This window comes from Giraffa tippelskirchi, chromosome 10 (assembly GCF_054371585.1).
Source record: "Giraffa tippelskirchi isolate mGirTip1 chromosome 10, T2T-mGirTip1v1.2.pri, whole genome shotgun sequence".
NCBI lineage: Eukaryota > Metazoa > Chordata > Mammalia > Artiodactyla > Giraffidae > Giraffa > Giraffa tippelskirchi.
In genome coordinates this window covers 24,510,326-24,527,726 of record NC_137284.1, presented here as the reverse complement: position 1 = coordinate 24,527,726, position 17,401 = coordinate 24,510,326, and the positions used below count along the sequence as shown (strand labels likewise).

Sequence of the window (17,401 nt, the reverse complement as noted above, 5' to 3'; positions counted from 1 at the left end):
TAAAATGTTTATGTCTCAGCATAATATTTATGAAACCTTTTTTTCTCCAGGGATTTTCTTATAAGAAAATCATGTAAAAGACAGATACATGCGACTTGACCAACTGTAGGCGTCAGAAACCTCATCAATCTGAAATTACTAGTCCTTTTAGCCAAAGAACAGTAACTTTAAAATGCACCAATACAACAAACAAGAGTAAAATTGTTTGGACATACAAATATATTTCTCGAACTTTCATAACTTTTTGTACTTCTGGAAAGGTCATTCAAAACACGAAATATTTAGAAATGCGTAGCATTCCATTGTGAGTGAAGAAATCATTGTTTATATATCAAAGTCATTAGGACCAAGAGAAAAATACAGAAGTCAGAGAAATACATAACATGACTGAAATCTTATATTCAAGGAGTCCTTTCTTTGTAGGTTACAGATTGGGCACTTAAACACATTTCATCCAAAAGAAGACAGAATCAGAACCTTCTCGCATCCTAGCCAATTGACTGCTCATGTCTCCATATTCATGACTTAAATGCTAATGGAACCTCAAACCAAATGCACACAAGCTAGCGCTGCTCTCACACAGACACCAACCACAATGCCTGGCATTCCAGTTTAGGGCTGACAGCCCAGTGTGATGAAGGGAGAAGAGAGGAAAAACTAACAATCTGTCAGTGAAAAGTCTTGAGTGACCCCCATAGGCCCAATCCCACCCACCAGGCACTCTTACACACTTTAAATTTAAGCTCTTGTCTTTCCCAGTGAAACACAGTACATTTTCTCATATACAAAAACATTTCACCATGATGAAAGGAAAACAGTTTGATATTTTTTTTGGAGCAGGAATCTCTAAGTCCTTCAGTGTTACCATAGGAAACTGAGACTTCAAGTTCAAACCATATACGAATGTATGTGTGCACACATACAGAGGCAGACATAACAAGGGTGGAAATAAATTATGCAGACTTAAATTATCATTTTTTTCCAAAAAACTTGATGGTAGGATAATGAAAGAGAAGAATTAGTTTGGTAAAAATAGTATTAGTGTACTTGGAGCTAAACGAAACAACACAGATAAGATGCAGAGAAGGACTGAGTCAGAAAAGCAACATTGCTTCATAACACTCACCTGTACAAGAGAAGTCATCCACACGAATGTATCCTGGGACACAGTCACAGCGATATAACCCAGGCAGGTTGACACACACAGTGTTGGCGTGACAGTAATGCATTTTAGCTGCACATTCATCAATATCTGAAGAAGAAAAAAAAAAAAAAAGAAGAAGTAATAACACAGCTAGTCGAATGACTGAACTGGAATGTGATCATCTTACAATGAAATTAGAAAAGATGAATGCCCATGGAAGGCAAGAGAAAAAGCAAGATGCATTAGCACAAAAGCATAAGCGCAAATTTCAGCTGGTGTAGAAGATTCCCTCTAAAGCTGAAAATCTTTCTAGAAAGATTAATGGTGGGACACAACAGTGGAGAACTCAAGAAATATGAAGACTGAATCTATTATTAATCTCTCACCAAAAAGGATGCTTGATTTAAATGTCCCAAATCAAGGAGTTCTGTGTCCAGGCATTGACACCAATGAATATTTATTAGGTGTCCACTGTACACAGTGTGGCTTTCATCAGAGAGATCAAGAGAATTCAGCCCCTCTCTGCTTGTTTTTCTTACTAATACATGCTTTAATACATCTGGTACAAAATGATTGTGGAACCACTTTCTCCCATGGTGTACTATGAATACAGACAGCAACCGCTGTCTAATGAAAATTAATGTCTAACATCACTTGACCTGGAGATGCATCCCATGTCACAGAATAATGGGCTGATTCACTAAAAAAGAACTTTTTCTCTTTGAAATGGAGATCAGAGCATCACCTTCTGTCTCACAAAAAGCTCATGATAAGAATTAGGATAACCTACAACCATAAGCATAGAATTTAGTCTTTTCTAGAGTTTTTAAAAAATGGGTTTACATTCATTTTACTCATACTGCTCATGTGTGATGGCCTGGGACAGGGAAGAATAAACACATTGTGGGAATCCAAAATAGCCAATACAAGCTCTAGCTCCAGTCTGGTTAATTACTAGCAAATGACCCTCATCATAAGGGTTACTTCTGAACCTACTGCTCTATATTTTCCAATGTGCCATCTAATTTAACCCACATACAATTCCATGAGTGAAGTACAGCACTACAATCATTCTAAAGTCTAGACTGAGGCTTAGAGAAGTTAAATGCCTGGCACTAAGTCATACTGTAAGAACACAATACATCCACAATTTGAAATCAAAAGTCCAACTCTTATTTACTACAATTTACCTCATGAAAGCACTCTGAAAATGATAACTAGTCAAATGTAGCATTACTACTAAGATAATCAATGAAATCCTAGTAATCTTCATGCACAGAAACTACATTGAACCACTGAAAACTCATTTATTTACTTTAAAAATAAATGTAGATGGATTTATTTCCTAAATAAAACACCCCAAAATAATATCAGATTCTTTTCAGTACTAAAGATCTGTTAACCTATACTTGAAAGTTAACTGAGGCTCTGAAAGAAGACATAGTCTGCAAGACTTCCATAAATTTAAGAAACAAACATCAAAACTTAGTGAAAGGATTCAGGCAATCAATAATTCTACGTGCACAGTATCATGAGCTTTCAAAACAAATGGACAACAGGAATATAAAAATTGTATAATGATATGAGTACATCAAGCTTGGGTGTGGAGGGGACTCGCCCAAAAATTTGGGATAGGGTAGTAACTGCATGTGGAGAAGGCACTGGCGACCAACTCCAGTACTCTTGCCTGGAAAATCCCATGGACGGAGGAGCCTGGTAGGCTGCAGTCCATGGGGTCACTAAGAGTCGGAAACGACTGAGCAACTTCACTTTCACTTTTCACTTTCATGCATTGGAGAAGGAAATGGCAACCCACTCTAGTGTTCTTGCCTGGAGAATCCCAGGGCCAGGGGAGCCTGGTGGGTCTATGGGGTCGCACAGAGTCGGACATGACTGACGCGACTTAGCAGCAGCAGCAACTGCATGAAATCATTAGAGGTGTTTCAGATCTTTCTGGCACTCAAGGCAATAGAATTCTTAAATAGGTTGGTTCCTTACATCATTAAAGTATTTTGCTTTACAGAAGAGTGAGTATCATAAAAGTCAAGAAGAAAAGTGTTTCAAGAAAGGAATAATGGTCAGTTTTGTCACCTGATGCTGAAAAAGTTGAATAAGATAGAGACAGAAGAAACGTTTTGATTTGGCAAGAAGTTCTTTGTTACCCTTGAGCTGTTAAGAGAAGTTTGGCGAAAGTGGCTGGTAAAGCCTGACTGGAGTCAATTAAAGAAAGAAGGAAAGATGAAGGAGACAGAAAAACAAGGCAAACTTTTTGAGGTATTTTGCCATCAAGACAAGAAAAACTATAGGAGCTCTAGGGAGACTCCATGTTGAAAGATAGTCTTGTTTCAAGACTGTTCTAGAAAAGATCACAGAATGTTTACACACAGTTGGACATGATTCAACACTAGTGAAGAAAACTGACATTATAGAAGAGACAGGGATTTCAATGATGGTCCATTGGTTAAGACTTCACCTTCCAATGCAGGGGGTGGGGGTTCAATCCCTGGTCAGGAAAGTAGGACCCCACATGCCTCAGGGCCAAAAAATCAAAACATAAACAGACATAATATTGCAGCAAATTCAATAAAGACAAAAAGAATGAGAGCAGATTTCTGCAAGAGCAGTCTTGGAGGAGACAAGAGGAGTTGAGTTCCAGTCCACAGATGGAGCAAGTCATTTTTACAACAAAAGTGAAACTAAGAGATAAGGGAAGAAAGTTGGTATATTTGGTGGTGGAAAGATGAAGTAATGCTCCTTTGCTTGTTTTTTTATTTTCTCAGTGAAGTGAGAGGGTAACATCTGAGAATTAGGAGAAGGAGGTGGTACTAGATGTTTAAAGAGATGGGGAAAAGGTATGAAGTCATCATTTGGGGAAAGAAGGAAACCATTTACTAGAGAGTATAGTAGGTGGCTACAGAGGCACATGTGACTTGTGACCATAAATGCTAAGTGAGAGGAGTCAGCGTGGCCATGTGCTTCACTCCAGATGCACCCAGATACTTGGGGAAGGGGCAGGGGAGAGGGAAAGAGGGGTACCCAAAGATGAGTTTTTGAACAAACAGGATAGATTAAAATGAGAAACAAGGGAATTGATGTTGCAAGAAAAGAGTTGATGATCATGAGATGCCAAGGAATCGCAGTTATTAAGGAAAGCAGTGAGGACGGCAAGAGGGAGTTGAAATGCAAGGCCTAGATCAAAGCTAAAGAACTTGCTCCCCCAGCTGCTGGAAGTACTGCCTGCTAAAAATCTTCAACTGTTAGCCTTTGAGGAAAACTGTCCTTGACTTATGTGAGCTGCCTCACCCTTAGTCACACCCCCACCCTGAGGACAACCTTCACTGAAGTATGGGTCTCCTTAACAGTAACTCAAGATAATTGTGAAAGAAGGAAATGGCAACCCACTCCAGTGTTCTTGCCTGGAGAATCCCAGGGACAGAGGAGCCTGGTGGGCTGCCGTCTACGGAGTCGCACAGAGTCGGACACGACTGAAGCGACTTAGCAGCAGCAGCAGCATACCGGGTTTAGAGCACTCAGTGAGATTCAGCTAACCCCTCCCTTTGCCCAATTCTGTATATTTCCCTTCCCCCACAGGCATTCTGTCCCTATTAAACTTTCTGCATGCCAGTCTTCATCTCAGAGTTTGCTTCCCAGGGAACTCTAACTGCAGCAGGACTCCTGAAGGAGGCAGAAATGATTCCAGTGTGAGTCCTACAGTCTGTGAGCTGGAAAGCCAGGAGATGGAGTTATAGAGTGATGTGCTTGACGCTAAGATTTCAAAGGTGATTTAGTTGTTGCTGATTACAAAATCTTTCATTTGACTATGTGAGAGTGGAAGAATAGATCATTGTAAGTAAGGGGTTGAGACACCAAGAAAAGCCAGATATAAGAACGGGCTGGCCTGCATTAGCACATTTCATCCAGAATATATTACCAGATTTCCTCCTCCTGAGCAAATAATTCAACTGCACTTTCCTATCCTCTTCCAAGCCTGAATCTGAGCAGAAGTCTACCACCTTGAGGTGGAAAGATTAAGGGCCAGCATTGGACTTAACACATGTCCTTCTTCCTGTATTGGAAATTAGGGAAGCATAGAAATGGAAGCTCTTTCAGCCTGGGTCCCTGAGTGAGGAGCAGGTCTCCAGACCAGCATGATGGACATGTTGCATGATCTAGAAATATGCTTTTGTTAATTTAAGATGTTGAGTCTACCCTGACCAGTACAGAGAATGACCATGAGAAGCATCGCAATGGAGATCATTAAATTTGATCTTGAAAGATGAACAGAAATTCAGCTTAGAGAATGGAGATGAGGAAACAGAAGGGAAACTGCAGAGCCTAAACTTTTCATCTTCGCAGAGTTATAAAGGGAGAGAACCATTTAGTCTGTACATTCAAAGAACACTAACTAGCCCTCTACTGTGCTTTTAAAGGTAGAGTGATGAATAAAATACCATCATAGACCTCACAGCCTGGCAAGATACTGAGCAGAACTTATATGTTCTACCAACAATGTGAGATCATTTAATGGGGATTTGACCTAGTCTGAGAAGTTCAGAGATGGATTCTCTATAGAAGTGACTGTTCATCCAAGACCTGAAATAGCAGTGAAACAGGTGAAGGGGAGAAAAATAACATACCAGATAGAGAAGAATGAAAAGAATTCGTTAGAGGAGGGAACTTTGCCTATCTGAAGACAAACCGGAAAGATGAGCTTGGGCCACCCCTGCTGGGCTCTGGAGGCCACATGAAGGAGCCTGGGCTTAAATCATGGTGGTGACAGAGTCCAATTTCTGTTTTTAAAATATCGCTTGGCTGCAGTGAAGAGAATAGATTGGGCAAGCTGAAGGCTAAATCATGTTGGTATTTTACTCACAGAGATGCAGCTACAGTGAACTCATTCTATACTGCTAAGATGCCTAGCCGTTTTTTAAGAAGAGAAACTACTCATGACTTGCCTTAGAGGCAATGCAGTCTTCAGCCAATGGGCCACAGCTGCCAATCAGGCTACAAGGAGAATAAATGTTTGTCTGTTATGGACCCTTGTCAGCTCCTCCCACAGAGAAACTCCTAGCTCATTTCCCTCAGGCCGCTGAATAACTATTGAGAAGCAGCAGCCTCATCTGGATTTGGAGGAGTTACTTGGCCATAACAAGTTTATTTTGATTCTAACAACCAAGCCATCACCTTGTTTCACAGGATGCCAAGCCCTGAACAGAAATATTTTCAAAAACCAGAAGGAGGATGTTAGGAAATCCCAGGGAGAATTTCCCACATAGGTTTATCCAACCCTCGCTCTCTGTGAGCCACTCCCACACCATAGCCAGAAATCCCTGCTGCTCTGCTCATGTGTCACTGAGTTCGTTTCATTTTCAATTCATACTGTTGGTAATTCCAGCCTTGGCATATCTCATTTTCCTGGTGAAAGTGAAAGCTTTCTTTGCTCAGTCATGTTCGACTCTTTGTGACCCCATGGACTGTAGCCTGCCAGGCTCCTCTGTCCATGGAATTCTCCAAGCAAGAATCTTAGAGTGGGTAGCCATTCCCTTCTCCAGGAGATCTTCCTGACCCAGGGATTGAACCCAGGGAAGCCCACAAAAAGAACAAAATAAGGCAGAAAATTTGACAAATGCACCAGAAAATTAAGCTGTCACTACTTTATCTTTGTTGCTTATCTTCTATCATACAAACATCAGATATAAAAATCACTTCCTGGTAAAAATGATGGTAGGGAGACAAAGGAAGTAAAGTGTTTAAAGACATGGGTTGGGTCCCTTGAGACAAGAGGATGGAAGAAAGAAAAGAATTGACAACTCCTCTGGTTTCAGGATGGGGACGAGGGATGAGAAGAAACACATCTGCCTAAGAAAGACTGCCTCTCCAAACTCAGGGAAAGGCACAACGCTGCAGACAGTTTCAAGAGAACTCAAGAGTGCTCCACAAGCAAATCTGATTATACAGAGAATCAAAACACAATTAACGTCTTTTGAGAGCTGGAATATCTTGAGAAAATCCCGAGAAAGAGCAAACAACTGATATTTTTCAAAATGAGCCTAGGACAAATGCTTTTTGTTCACAGACAAAAGATCCTAAAAGGTTATGAAATTACCAAATCAAAAAGAAATAAACAGAACTCCCCAATAAAAGAACAAACTGATGCTCAGAGAGAGAGAAACTGAGTGAGCCCAAAGCAATGAGGGTTTTAAACACAAGCCTGAAAATAAATCTGACCATAGCTCAGGTGGTGATGGAGTTTTGTCTAAAGCAGGTCCCTCTCTCAAGAAATGGTCCTCCCTACTCTGATATTTACCCAGAGCCAGGAGGCAAGAAGAAGCTGTGTCTGAGACTGAACCTCAAAGGAGAAGTTGAACACACTCAAGGCCTGGCTCAACCTAAAGGTCTGGATCAGTCTAGCAAGATTTTCTAAGAACCACAGTTAGGAAGGTTGAATGGATAAAAATTTAGAAAACACATCATTAGGCAAAGGATGGTATGAAAATGAAAAAGAGGCTAATATTTTCTAATCTCATAAGGTAAAACTAGGAACAGCTCCTGGCACCTGGTTACTATTCAAAATCTGTCATTTCTACATATCAGAAACTATGTTAGGCACTCCACAGGTAGCACTGCATCACCCCATTTATTCCATTTGACTCTTCCTATAGGAGATAGATATCTGTCTGTCATGATAAGGAAACTGAGGCTCAGAGATTTTGAGATCACTTGTACGAGCCATAAAGTCAGTAAGCGTAAGACCCTGGGTTTGAATCCACAGTCTCACTTCACACGTGGCATTGTTCTCCCTGGGCCAGTTCTAGCTCTCTGTAAATTTTCGAGCCTATAACTATGTTAGACATGCCTGGTGCTACCATGAAATGTATGGAAACAGGTGGATCTCCAAACTGAACGTCATTGTGCATCCTGTTCATGACATTTGTTCTGTATGACGCTCTCTGTTAAAATAGTAAAGCTGTACTCTGCATGACTATTCCTGTGGGTCTTTTAAATTCAACCCTAACTCTTTCAAACTTTAGACTCCAGTAACTCAGGACCCCAAACAGGTGGTAGCATTCTGCTCTGAGCTGGAACTCTTGATACTACCTTAACTCAGGATGCTTAAGACTGTTGAAGGCCCCCTCTAGGAGTAGAAATAGTGACAGAGGAGCCTGGATGTTCTATTAAATATTGTTAAAGAAACATCTCTAAACCCTACTGCAGTATATATCAGCTCCAGTATAATGGGGCTCAAATTGTGATTTATTCTTAGAGATTGCTTGTCACCTTTGAAATATTAGCACTCATCTTCTGAGGTAATAAAAATACATGATTTATGTCCCTCCCCAGGAAAGTGAAGCAGTTTGTTTTTGTTTTAAAAAGGTATACTTATGGACTTTCAAATGAAATTTGATGTGACATAATGCCTCTTCACAAATCACCAGCCTCCATCTGCACAAGACTGCTCAGAACAAACAGAGCTGAATTTGGCATCATCATCATTAAATTAGAGTGTCAGGCTTGGGTAGCAAAGATAGAAGCAAATGCAAAGAATTTTCTAAATAAAAGAGTGTGATCTACTCAGACTTGCTGCCTAAGAACTTCCTAGAAAAAGGCAACCCAGAGAGGGTTAGATGCAATGGGTTGGGCAAGGGGGTCCACTCCCTATGAGCATTAAAAATGAAACAGAGTGAAGAAAGAAAATCAATATTTATTGAGACTGGGTGAGTCTCATTTCATTATCCCCAATCATCCAATGGCTTGGCATCAGAAATGACATGGAGAGCACCTACGATGTCATCCCAGGTCTCTGTGACTCCAGGAGCAAACTTGCTCCACTCCGTTGAACCACAGGCACTAAATTGACAGCCAAGAGTCAAGCTCTATTCTTGCTCTTTTTATTAGTTAACTCTAGCACCGGGCACTTCTCTAGACATCAGTGTTTCCATTTATGAAATGACCAGTTGGACCAGAGAACATCTAAAGACTTCCCTGATTCTAAAGTTACTGACACATTCAGCTGTTTCTGTCCTCACAACACATCATAAACCCCACCTCCAAAACATTTTATTTTGGGCCACCCCTTTTCCTCCTGTTTCAATGAGCTTGAAAATGTTCCAGATGCCTTTACCAAGACACAAGTCCTGGAAAATACTAGCAAGATGACCTGAACCTTCACACTGCCCCTTGGTGCCTGTTTCAACTGAGTTGGCATGTCCCCAGAAAATGAAGAACAGTCATATCTAGTTACAGATATTCAAACAAAAGCACAGTTCTGGAAAAGTCCGCCAGGAACTAGTAAGATTACTTGCAGAGCAATTCTACCAGACTTTAATCTTCTGACTTTTCAGAAATCATGAGTTATAAAAACACGGTGGCACTGGCATTGATATGGGAACTATCAATATGCTCCCATCTGTGTCACACCGAATATTTTTTTAAAATGAGGGCGTATATGATCTCTGATTTGAACTTATAAAACTCCAGTGAAGCAGACAAGATATGAATTATTATGACCTTTTTCAGATGAGGAAATAAAGTCCTTGAAAAGAATTCTGACTTGCCCAAGGGTACACAGATAATCACTGAGCTGGTAACAGAATCAAGGCCTTCTAACTCTGCAATTAGTGTTTTATCCAGTGTTCCATGTAATTGTCTATAATTATTGTTTTCTTCCTAAAGCAAGAGTAGAGAAATTAAATGCCTGTAGAATCTAGAAATATAAACCAAATGAAAAAGCCAGGTAGAAGATATATGTAAAATGTAAAATATGTACATGTGTAAAATATATATAATATGTAAAATATGTCCCATGCAAAAAAATAAATAAATAAGGTATATATTATATCTCTTAAAATAGTAATCAATCCTCTTCTTTCTCTCTCTGTCTTCCATCCCTGTCTCTATCAATCTCTTTCATTTCCCTACTTGGTAAAACAAAGAAATGGTTCTCTCTTACAGGGTAAAAAACACAGTGCAAGACCAGTGTTACATGAAAAATGAGACTAAATCTCAATGGCAGAAAGACAATAGAAAGAATGTAAATTGTTATTTTCACTTTACAGATGAGAAATCAGGGCCATAGGAATGGACAGTCAATTGTCTAAGGTCATATACCAATGGTACCTGTACCGTCAGGATGTGAATTCAGGCAGCGTGGCTCCAAAGTCTACTCATCACTCTGTAGTATCTCCTCCAGGGACTGTGGGCTAGATCTCTGATCTTTCTAGAGAACTTACATTGTTGCTGTTATTCAGTTGCTAAGTCATGTTCAACTCTTTGTGACCCCACGGACTGTAGCACGCCTGGCTTCCCTGTCCTTCAGGATTTCCCAGAGTCTGCTCAAGCATTAATTTAACTTTTTTTTAAAAATAATGGCTCCATTTTTTTTTTCAAATATTTTGAAGCAAGCAAAATACATCTGCCTATCAGATTCAACCCACAAATGCCTGTGTCTTGAAGCATATTATCACAAGTAGCTTGGTGGGGTGGGAAGGGTATGAGAGAGAGATGGGGGAGGAGGAGGAGAGAGTGACAGAGGAGGTGAATGGAAGGAAGGATGGAAGGGGGCAAGGAAGAAAAGACTAGGAAGAAGGGAGGACTAGGGAGGGGAAGGAAAAGGAAAGGAGAGGAAGTAAAGAGACTGTCAGTTCAGTTCAGTTCAGTCGCTCAGTCGTGTCTGACTCTGCGACCCCATGAATCGCAGCACCCCAGGCCTCCCTGTCCATCACCAACTCCCGGAGTTCACCCAAACTCATGTCCATTGAGTCGGTGATGCCATCCAGCCATCTGATCCTCTGTCGTCCCCTTCTCCTCCTGCCCCCAATCCTTCCCAGCATCAGTAGGAAGGCAAAGAAAAGAGAAAGTGAGAGGAGGGGAGGGGAGGAGAAGGGAGGGAAGGGCTGGGGAAGTGAAAAATAAGACAAGCTCAGGAGGTATCTAGATAACTTCTTTGAACTTAGTTGTGTTCCCTGCGCAAATTACTCATATGTTTATATACCAACCTCCACTGTGGCAGCATTTGGAGATGGAGCCCTTGCAGAGAAATTATGTTTAGATGAGGTCATGAAAGTGGTGCCCTCCTGATGAGGTTGGTATCCCTTTAAGAAAAGATATGAAAAAGCAGGGATGGCATCACCAACTCAATGGACATGAACTTGGGCAAACTCCAGGAAATGGTGAGGGACAGGGAAGCCTGGCATGCAGCAGTCCATGGGGTCACGAAGAATTGGATATGACTTGGCGACTGAACAACAACATGAAAAAGCATGCTCTCTTGCTCTACCATATGATGCCACAGGGAGAAGGTAGCCATCTGCAAGTCAGAAAGAGAGCCCTCAGCAGAACCCAACCCTGATCTCAGACTTCGAGCCTCCAGAACTGTGAATAAATTTCCATTGTTTAAGCCATCCAGTCAATGACATTTTGTTATGACAGCTCCTGATGACTGATACAATAACCCTTTAAATTTCTCTGTTGCCTGGTGAGATGAATTTTTACATCATATTCTAAGATATGTGTCAAACAAACATGCTTCCAATCAGATCAAATATTTGCATGTTAAAAATTCAAATACCCTTTTGGTCATCCCATGCACAGTAAAGAAGTCTTCTTAGACAGGGTTAAATACATCATCAGATAGAAGTTAGATCGTTGGATTTTCTGACATTTTAAAGGTGTTTTCCATATATACTGATGTCAGATATTTGCAAATTCATGCTAAGATGTTTTTCCCCTGCTGCATTCAATTTCAGAATTAAATACTGTCATAAAGTAACATATCTCTTTGTGCCACGGGGAATCACAGCATACCAATTTTTAGCTGACATCAGAAAAACACTGTAAGATACCACTCTATGACTTTTTTCCCCTAGCCTGGAATTTCTGACCTTTAAGAGGGTCTACAAAGTGATGCTGAGCATCTATACGGAAAGAAGCACACTGAGAGAAAGGTGACTAATTCAGTTTCAGCTGCAGGCTGTGCCCAGACTACCTTAATCTATCAATTCCTGAACGCTACACTTCAGCCAATGGTACCAACAAAACCAGGGAGTGCTTCCAAAAAGGGCTGAGGTTTCCTCAAGAGTTGTAAGTCAGCTATTGAAGCTATGAAGATCTTGTGCCTTCCCTACCAGTTAGAAAGGAAATTCCAGAACTACTAAGAGACTGCTAGATTTCAGAGGTAGTCAAGATTCCAAAGCTCAGTGGGATGCAGTCCTTGTCTTCTGGCTATTATGCTAAGTGAAAAAAGCCAGACCATACAGAACCAGTCCCAATCCAGTGGAGAGGCAGTCACCTGAACATGACTTACTAGAAAAAGAAGCAGCTAATTCCATCAAAAACAACTGAGGAAGAACTCACCAAAAATATATCTGTGGTGAGTCTTGAGAAGGCAAGAAGATGCCTTCATAAGTGTTGATGGCCTTCCCTTATCACTTTGATTTAACTGGGTGGCAATTCTTTTTCCCTCAGCTTTATGAAGACATAACTGATATATAACATTGTATAAGCTTAAGGTATACAATGTGTAAATTTGGTACACTTATTGCAAAATGATCACCACCACTGCCTTGGCTGACACCTCCATCAGGCTGCATAATTACCATTTTTTTTTGCGGTGACAAGATTTACAATCTGTTTTCTTAGCAATTTCCAAATACACACTATTGTTAACTATAGTCACATGCTGTACATTAGATCCCAAGAATTTATTCATCTTATAACTAAGAAGTTTGTACTCTCTATCAAAAGATGAATGAATAAAGATGTGAGTGTATACATACACACACACACACACACACACACACACACACACACACAGAGGAATATTGTTTAGCCATAGGCAGGAAGTCCTACCATTTGTGACCACACGGATGAACTGTGGGAGTATTATGCTAAGTAAAATAAGCACTTCTATCTCAGACAGGGAGACAAATACCACACGATCCCACTTATATGTGGGATCTAAAAAAGCCAACCTTATAGAAATTGATACAGTGGTGATTACTAGGGGCTGGCTGAAAATTGAGGAAAATGGAGAGATTCTGGGCGACTATTCTCTGCTTTACAAAGATAAGGAAAGTCAGGTAAGAGTGAACGAAATGGAAGAGTGCAACACCACTAACAAAGCATCTCTTAATACATCCTTTAGCGGCAACTAATCTTTTAATTATTGGCAGCATTTATTGATCATTACTCTGTGCCAAACATAGTTACAAAGCACTTGACATGTAGAATCCATTTCATCCCCACAAGTACCATACAGATAGGTATATATTTATATTTTCATTTTACAAAAGCACACAAAGTTATTAGACAGCTAGAAGATGACCTCAGAGAATTTGAACCCCTGGTATCTGTTCTGCCGCTCTACAAGGCAACCTTACCTTTCCCTTTCTCATCAAGAATATTCACTTTCCTTGATTAATTAAATAGCAATTCCATATAGTCACAATCAGTCAAATTATTCATTCACCGCTTTTCCCATGCAGTCAAAATAAAGTGCAAAGGTTTTAGTCATTTAAAGATAAATGATTTGGTGCTCAAGGTTCAGATCTGATTCACTAGAGCATCAAGTTAACTAGTGATTAATTACCAGGCTCTGAATTCCACAAACAAACCAGAGACTGGGGATCTATGAGCAGGTCATTAATGCACACATTAATGAACATTTATGGAACTGGGGTTCCATAAAACCAGTTCCTTATAATGAACCAGCACCTGTGTAATGAATGAAAATCAGCTGAATGTCCTCAGGTAGAACAGCTACTTTTCTGTGGACATCCCCCCTGGGAAGAGATGCCTTCAACGAAACAATATTTTTGAAATGAAACCAACATTATTCACCACTCCAAATTTTTACACATCAAACTGAATCCATTTTCTCTATATGACACATGAACTATGAAACCCAAAATGATAAAGTGTTTAAACTGGTTCTTAAAATCAAGTCCGGAACCCTATGAATTTTGATTGCTGAAAAACTACAAAAATAAACAGATGAGGAGAAAAGAGGGAAAAACCCCATGGAATAATGACTCATAACCCACTTTCTTGATAACACAATCCAAATGTACAATGAAAACACCATTCAAAAGAAAGGAAATGGAAGAGAATCAGATTTCCATACAGTGCAGTGGTCTTGAACTATTTTTACTTTTTCAATTTTTAAAAAATTATTTATTTTTAGTAAGGGGATAATTGTTTTACAACATTATGTTAATTTCTACCACTTGAACTATTTTTAAATGGAAAAACCTTTAAAAAAGTAATAACAGCTTACATTTTCAAAAAAACTAAGATTATGGCATCCGGTCCCATCACTTCATGGCAAATAGATGGAGAAACAATGGAAACAATGACAGACTTTATTTTCTTAGACTCCAAAATCACTGCAGATGGTGATTGCAACCATGAAATTAAAAGACACTTGTTTCTTGGAAGAAAAGTTTTGACCAACCTAGACTGCATATTAAAAAACAGAGACATTACTTTGCCAACAAAGTCCATCTAGTCAAAGCTATGGTTTTTCCAGTAGTCATGTATGGATGTGAGAGTTGGACCACAAAGAAAACTGAGCATCAAACTGATGATTTTGAACTGTGGTGGTTGGAGAAGACTCCTGAGAGTCCCTTGGACTGCAAGGAGATTCAACCAGTCAGTCCTAAAGCAAATCAGTCCTGACTATTCACTGGGAGGACTGATGCTGAAGCTGAAGCTCCAATCCTTTGGCCACCTGATGCAAAGAACTCACTCCTTGGAAAAGACCCTGATGCTGGGAAAAATTGAAGGCAGGAGAAGGGGATGACAGAGGATGAGATGGTTGGATGGCATCACCGACTCTATGGACATGAGTTTGAGCAAGCTCTGGGAGTTAGTTATAGACAGGGAAGCCTGGCATGCTGCAGTCCATGGTGTTGCAAAGAGTTAGACACGACTGAGTGACTGAACTAAACTGAACAGTTTCTAAGTACCAGGTACAGGCCTATGATTATTAACTCATTTAATTCTCATAATAATCCTTTGAAGTAGGTTTTTCAGTATTTCCAAGTCAGCAGATGAGGAAACTGAGGCATGGAGGACTAAGCAACCTGCCCAAGGTCACCCAGCAAGGAGTAGGCAGAGCTGGAACTCAAGTCCAGGCAGACGTGGCTCCCAAGGCAGTACTTTAACCTCCACACCCTCACTCTCAACCAGAGTGATATCACTTACAAGGGGATGAAAAACTGGCTCTTGGCAGAGTGAAAAAAAAATCTTAGCTATTTTAAAAGTTTGTGATTCTCCAAAGGGCCACAGCACAGAAGCAGATATATAGTATATCTCTGGTATTAAATTTTCATGAGAAAATGATAAGGAAAAAATGTCTAAAAGACACTTTAGGGGCTGGCAATAAAAACACAGTGAACACACACTGCCCTACACTAAACTGTCTCCATTCAGGAATGACATCAAAGTTAAAAGTTCAGTATAAAAAACAGAATTAAACCCTACATCAAATTAAAAGGCTTCTGTACAGCAAAGGAAGCCATTAACAAAATGAAAAAGCAATCTGCTGAACAGGAGAAAATATTTTCAAATCATAAAACTAATAAGGGCTTAATATGCACAATATACAATAACTTATACAGTTCAATAGAGGAAAGCCAAAAAAACTGATTTAAAAAAATAGATCTGAAGAGACATTTTTCCAAAGAAGATATACAAATGGACAAGAGTTACATGAAAGGTACTCAACATCTCTAATCATCAGGGAAGTGTGAATCAAAAGCACACTGAGCGATCACCACACAAGTGTCAGAAGGGGTATCTTCCAAAATACAGAGAAAACAGAACAAACAAACAAACAAAAACAAGTGGAGAGAAGGAAACTCCTCCCCATTATTGATGGGAACGTAAATTGGCACAGCCACTGTGGAAAACTGTATGAAGGTCCCTTTCCAAATTCAAACTAGAACTACCATATGATTCAGCAATTCCACTTCTGAGTATTTATCCAAAGGAAACAAAAATCACTGTCTCAAAAAGGTATACATGTTCCTATGTTTATTGAAGCATTATTTATAACAGCCAATACATGGAAATGAGTGTTCATCAGTAGATAAAAGGATAAAGAAAATGTGATACATACAAACACACTCTCTCAAACACACACAGAGTAGTATTATTCAGCTATATAAAAGTAGAAAGCTTTGCCCTATGTGACAACATGGATGGGGGACTTCAAAGGTGTTATGCTAAATAAGTCAGACAGAGAAAGAAAATACCATATGATCTCACCTATATATGGAATCTGAAATAAAAATCCAAAGTCATAGAACAGATCAATGTTTGCCAGAGGGTAAGGGATGGGGAAAAAATGAGTAAAGAGGTCAGACTTCTGGTCATAAGACAAATTAAGTCTTACAGATGAAGTGCACAACATAGTATAGTCAACAACCCTGTATTGCTATAAAGAAAAGATTTAAGCAGACTTGCTACAGTAAAGAGGGGGATTAGGCATTCATTGGGATGAAAAAGGAAAATAACCATCTACCTTTCAGCAGTAGTGAATAATGCTGCAACGAGCTCTGGTGTACAAGTATGTGTTCAAGTATCTGCTTTCAACAACTTTAGGTAGAAATCTAGGAGTGGAATTGTGGGGCCAGCTGGTCATTAGAAAAGACCCTGATGCTGGGAAAGACAGAAGGCAGGAGGAGAAGGGGACGACAGAGGACAAGATGGTCCGTTGGCATCACTGACTCAATGGACATGAGTTTGAACAAGCTCTGGGAGATGGTGAAGGACAGGGAAGCCTGGCATGCTGCAGTCCATGAGGTCTCAAAGAATCAGACACAACTGAGCAATTGGTAATTCTATGCTTAGGTTTTTGAGGAACCAATGAACTGTTTTCCTGCACCAAACAGTTCCAGCTACACCAAGATGAGAGGTCTACCAGGGGCTGGGAGGAGAGAGGGAGGAAGGAGCAGTCATGGCTTAATGGTTAGAGTTCTGTTGGGTGATGACAAAGTTTTGTAAGTGGGACTGAGCTACTTCACTTTCCCTTTTCACTTTCATGCACTGGAGAAGGAAATGGCAACCCACTCCAGTATTCTTGCCTGGAGAATCCCAGAGACGGGGGAGCCTGGTGGGTTGCCATCTATGGGGTTGCACAGAGTCGGACACGACTGAAGCTACTTAGCAGCAGCAGTAGTGATGGCTGCACCACATTGGGAATGCAATTCATGCCATGAAATGTACACCTTAAAATGGTTAAAATGCCAAGTGTTA

General features: G+C 40.1%; 1 protein-coding gene across 3 annotated transcripts in view; it reads right to left on the bottom strand.

Moving 5' to 3' along the window:
* The window catches only part of NELL1 (neural EGFL like 1), a 987,615-nt gene that overhangs the window by 480,108 nt on the left and 490,106 nt on the right, over positions 1-17,401 (bottom strand). For all 3 annotated transcript variants that reach the window (XM_081533742.1, XM_081533741.1, XM_081533740.1), the window contains exon 13: positions 1,127-1,252. In XM_081533742.1, coding sequence (XP_081389868.1) covers positions 1,127-1,252 — 126 coding nt within the window. The remainder of the gene's footprint in view (positions 1-1,126; positions 1,253-17,401) is intronic.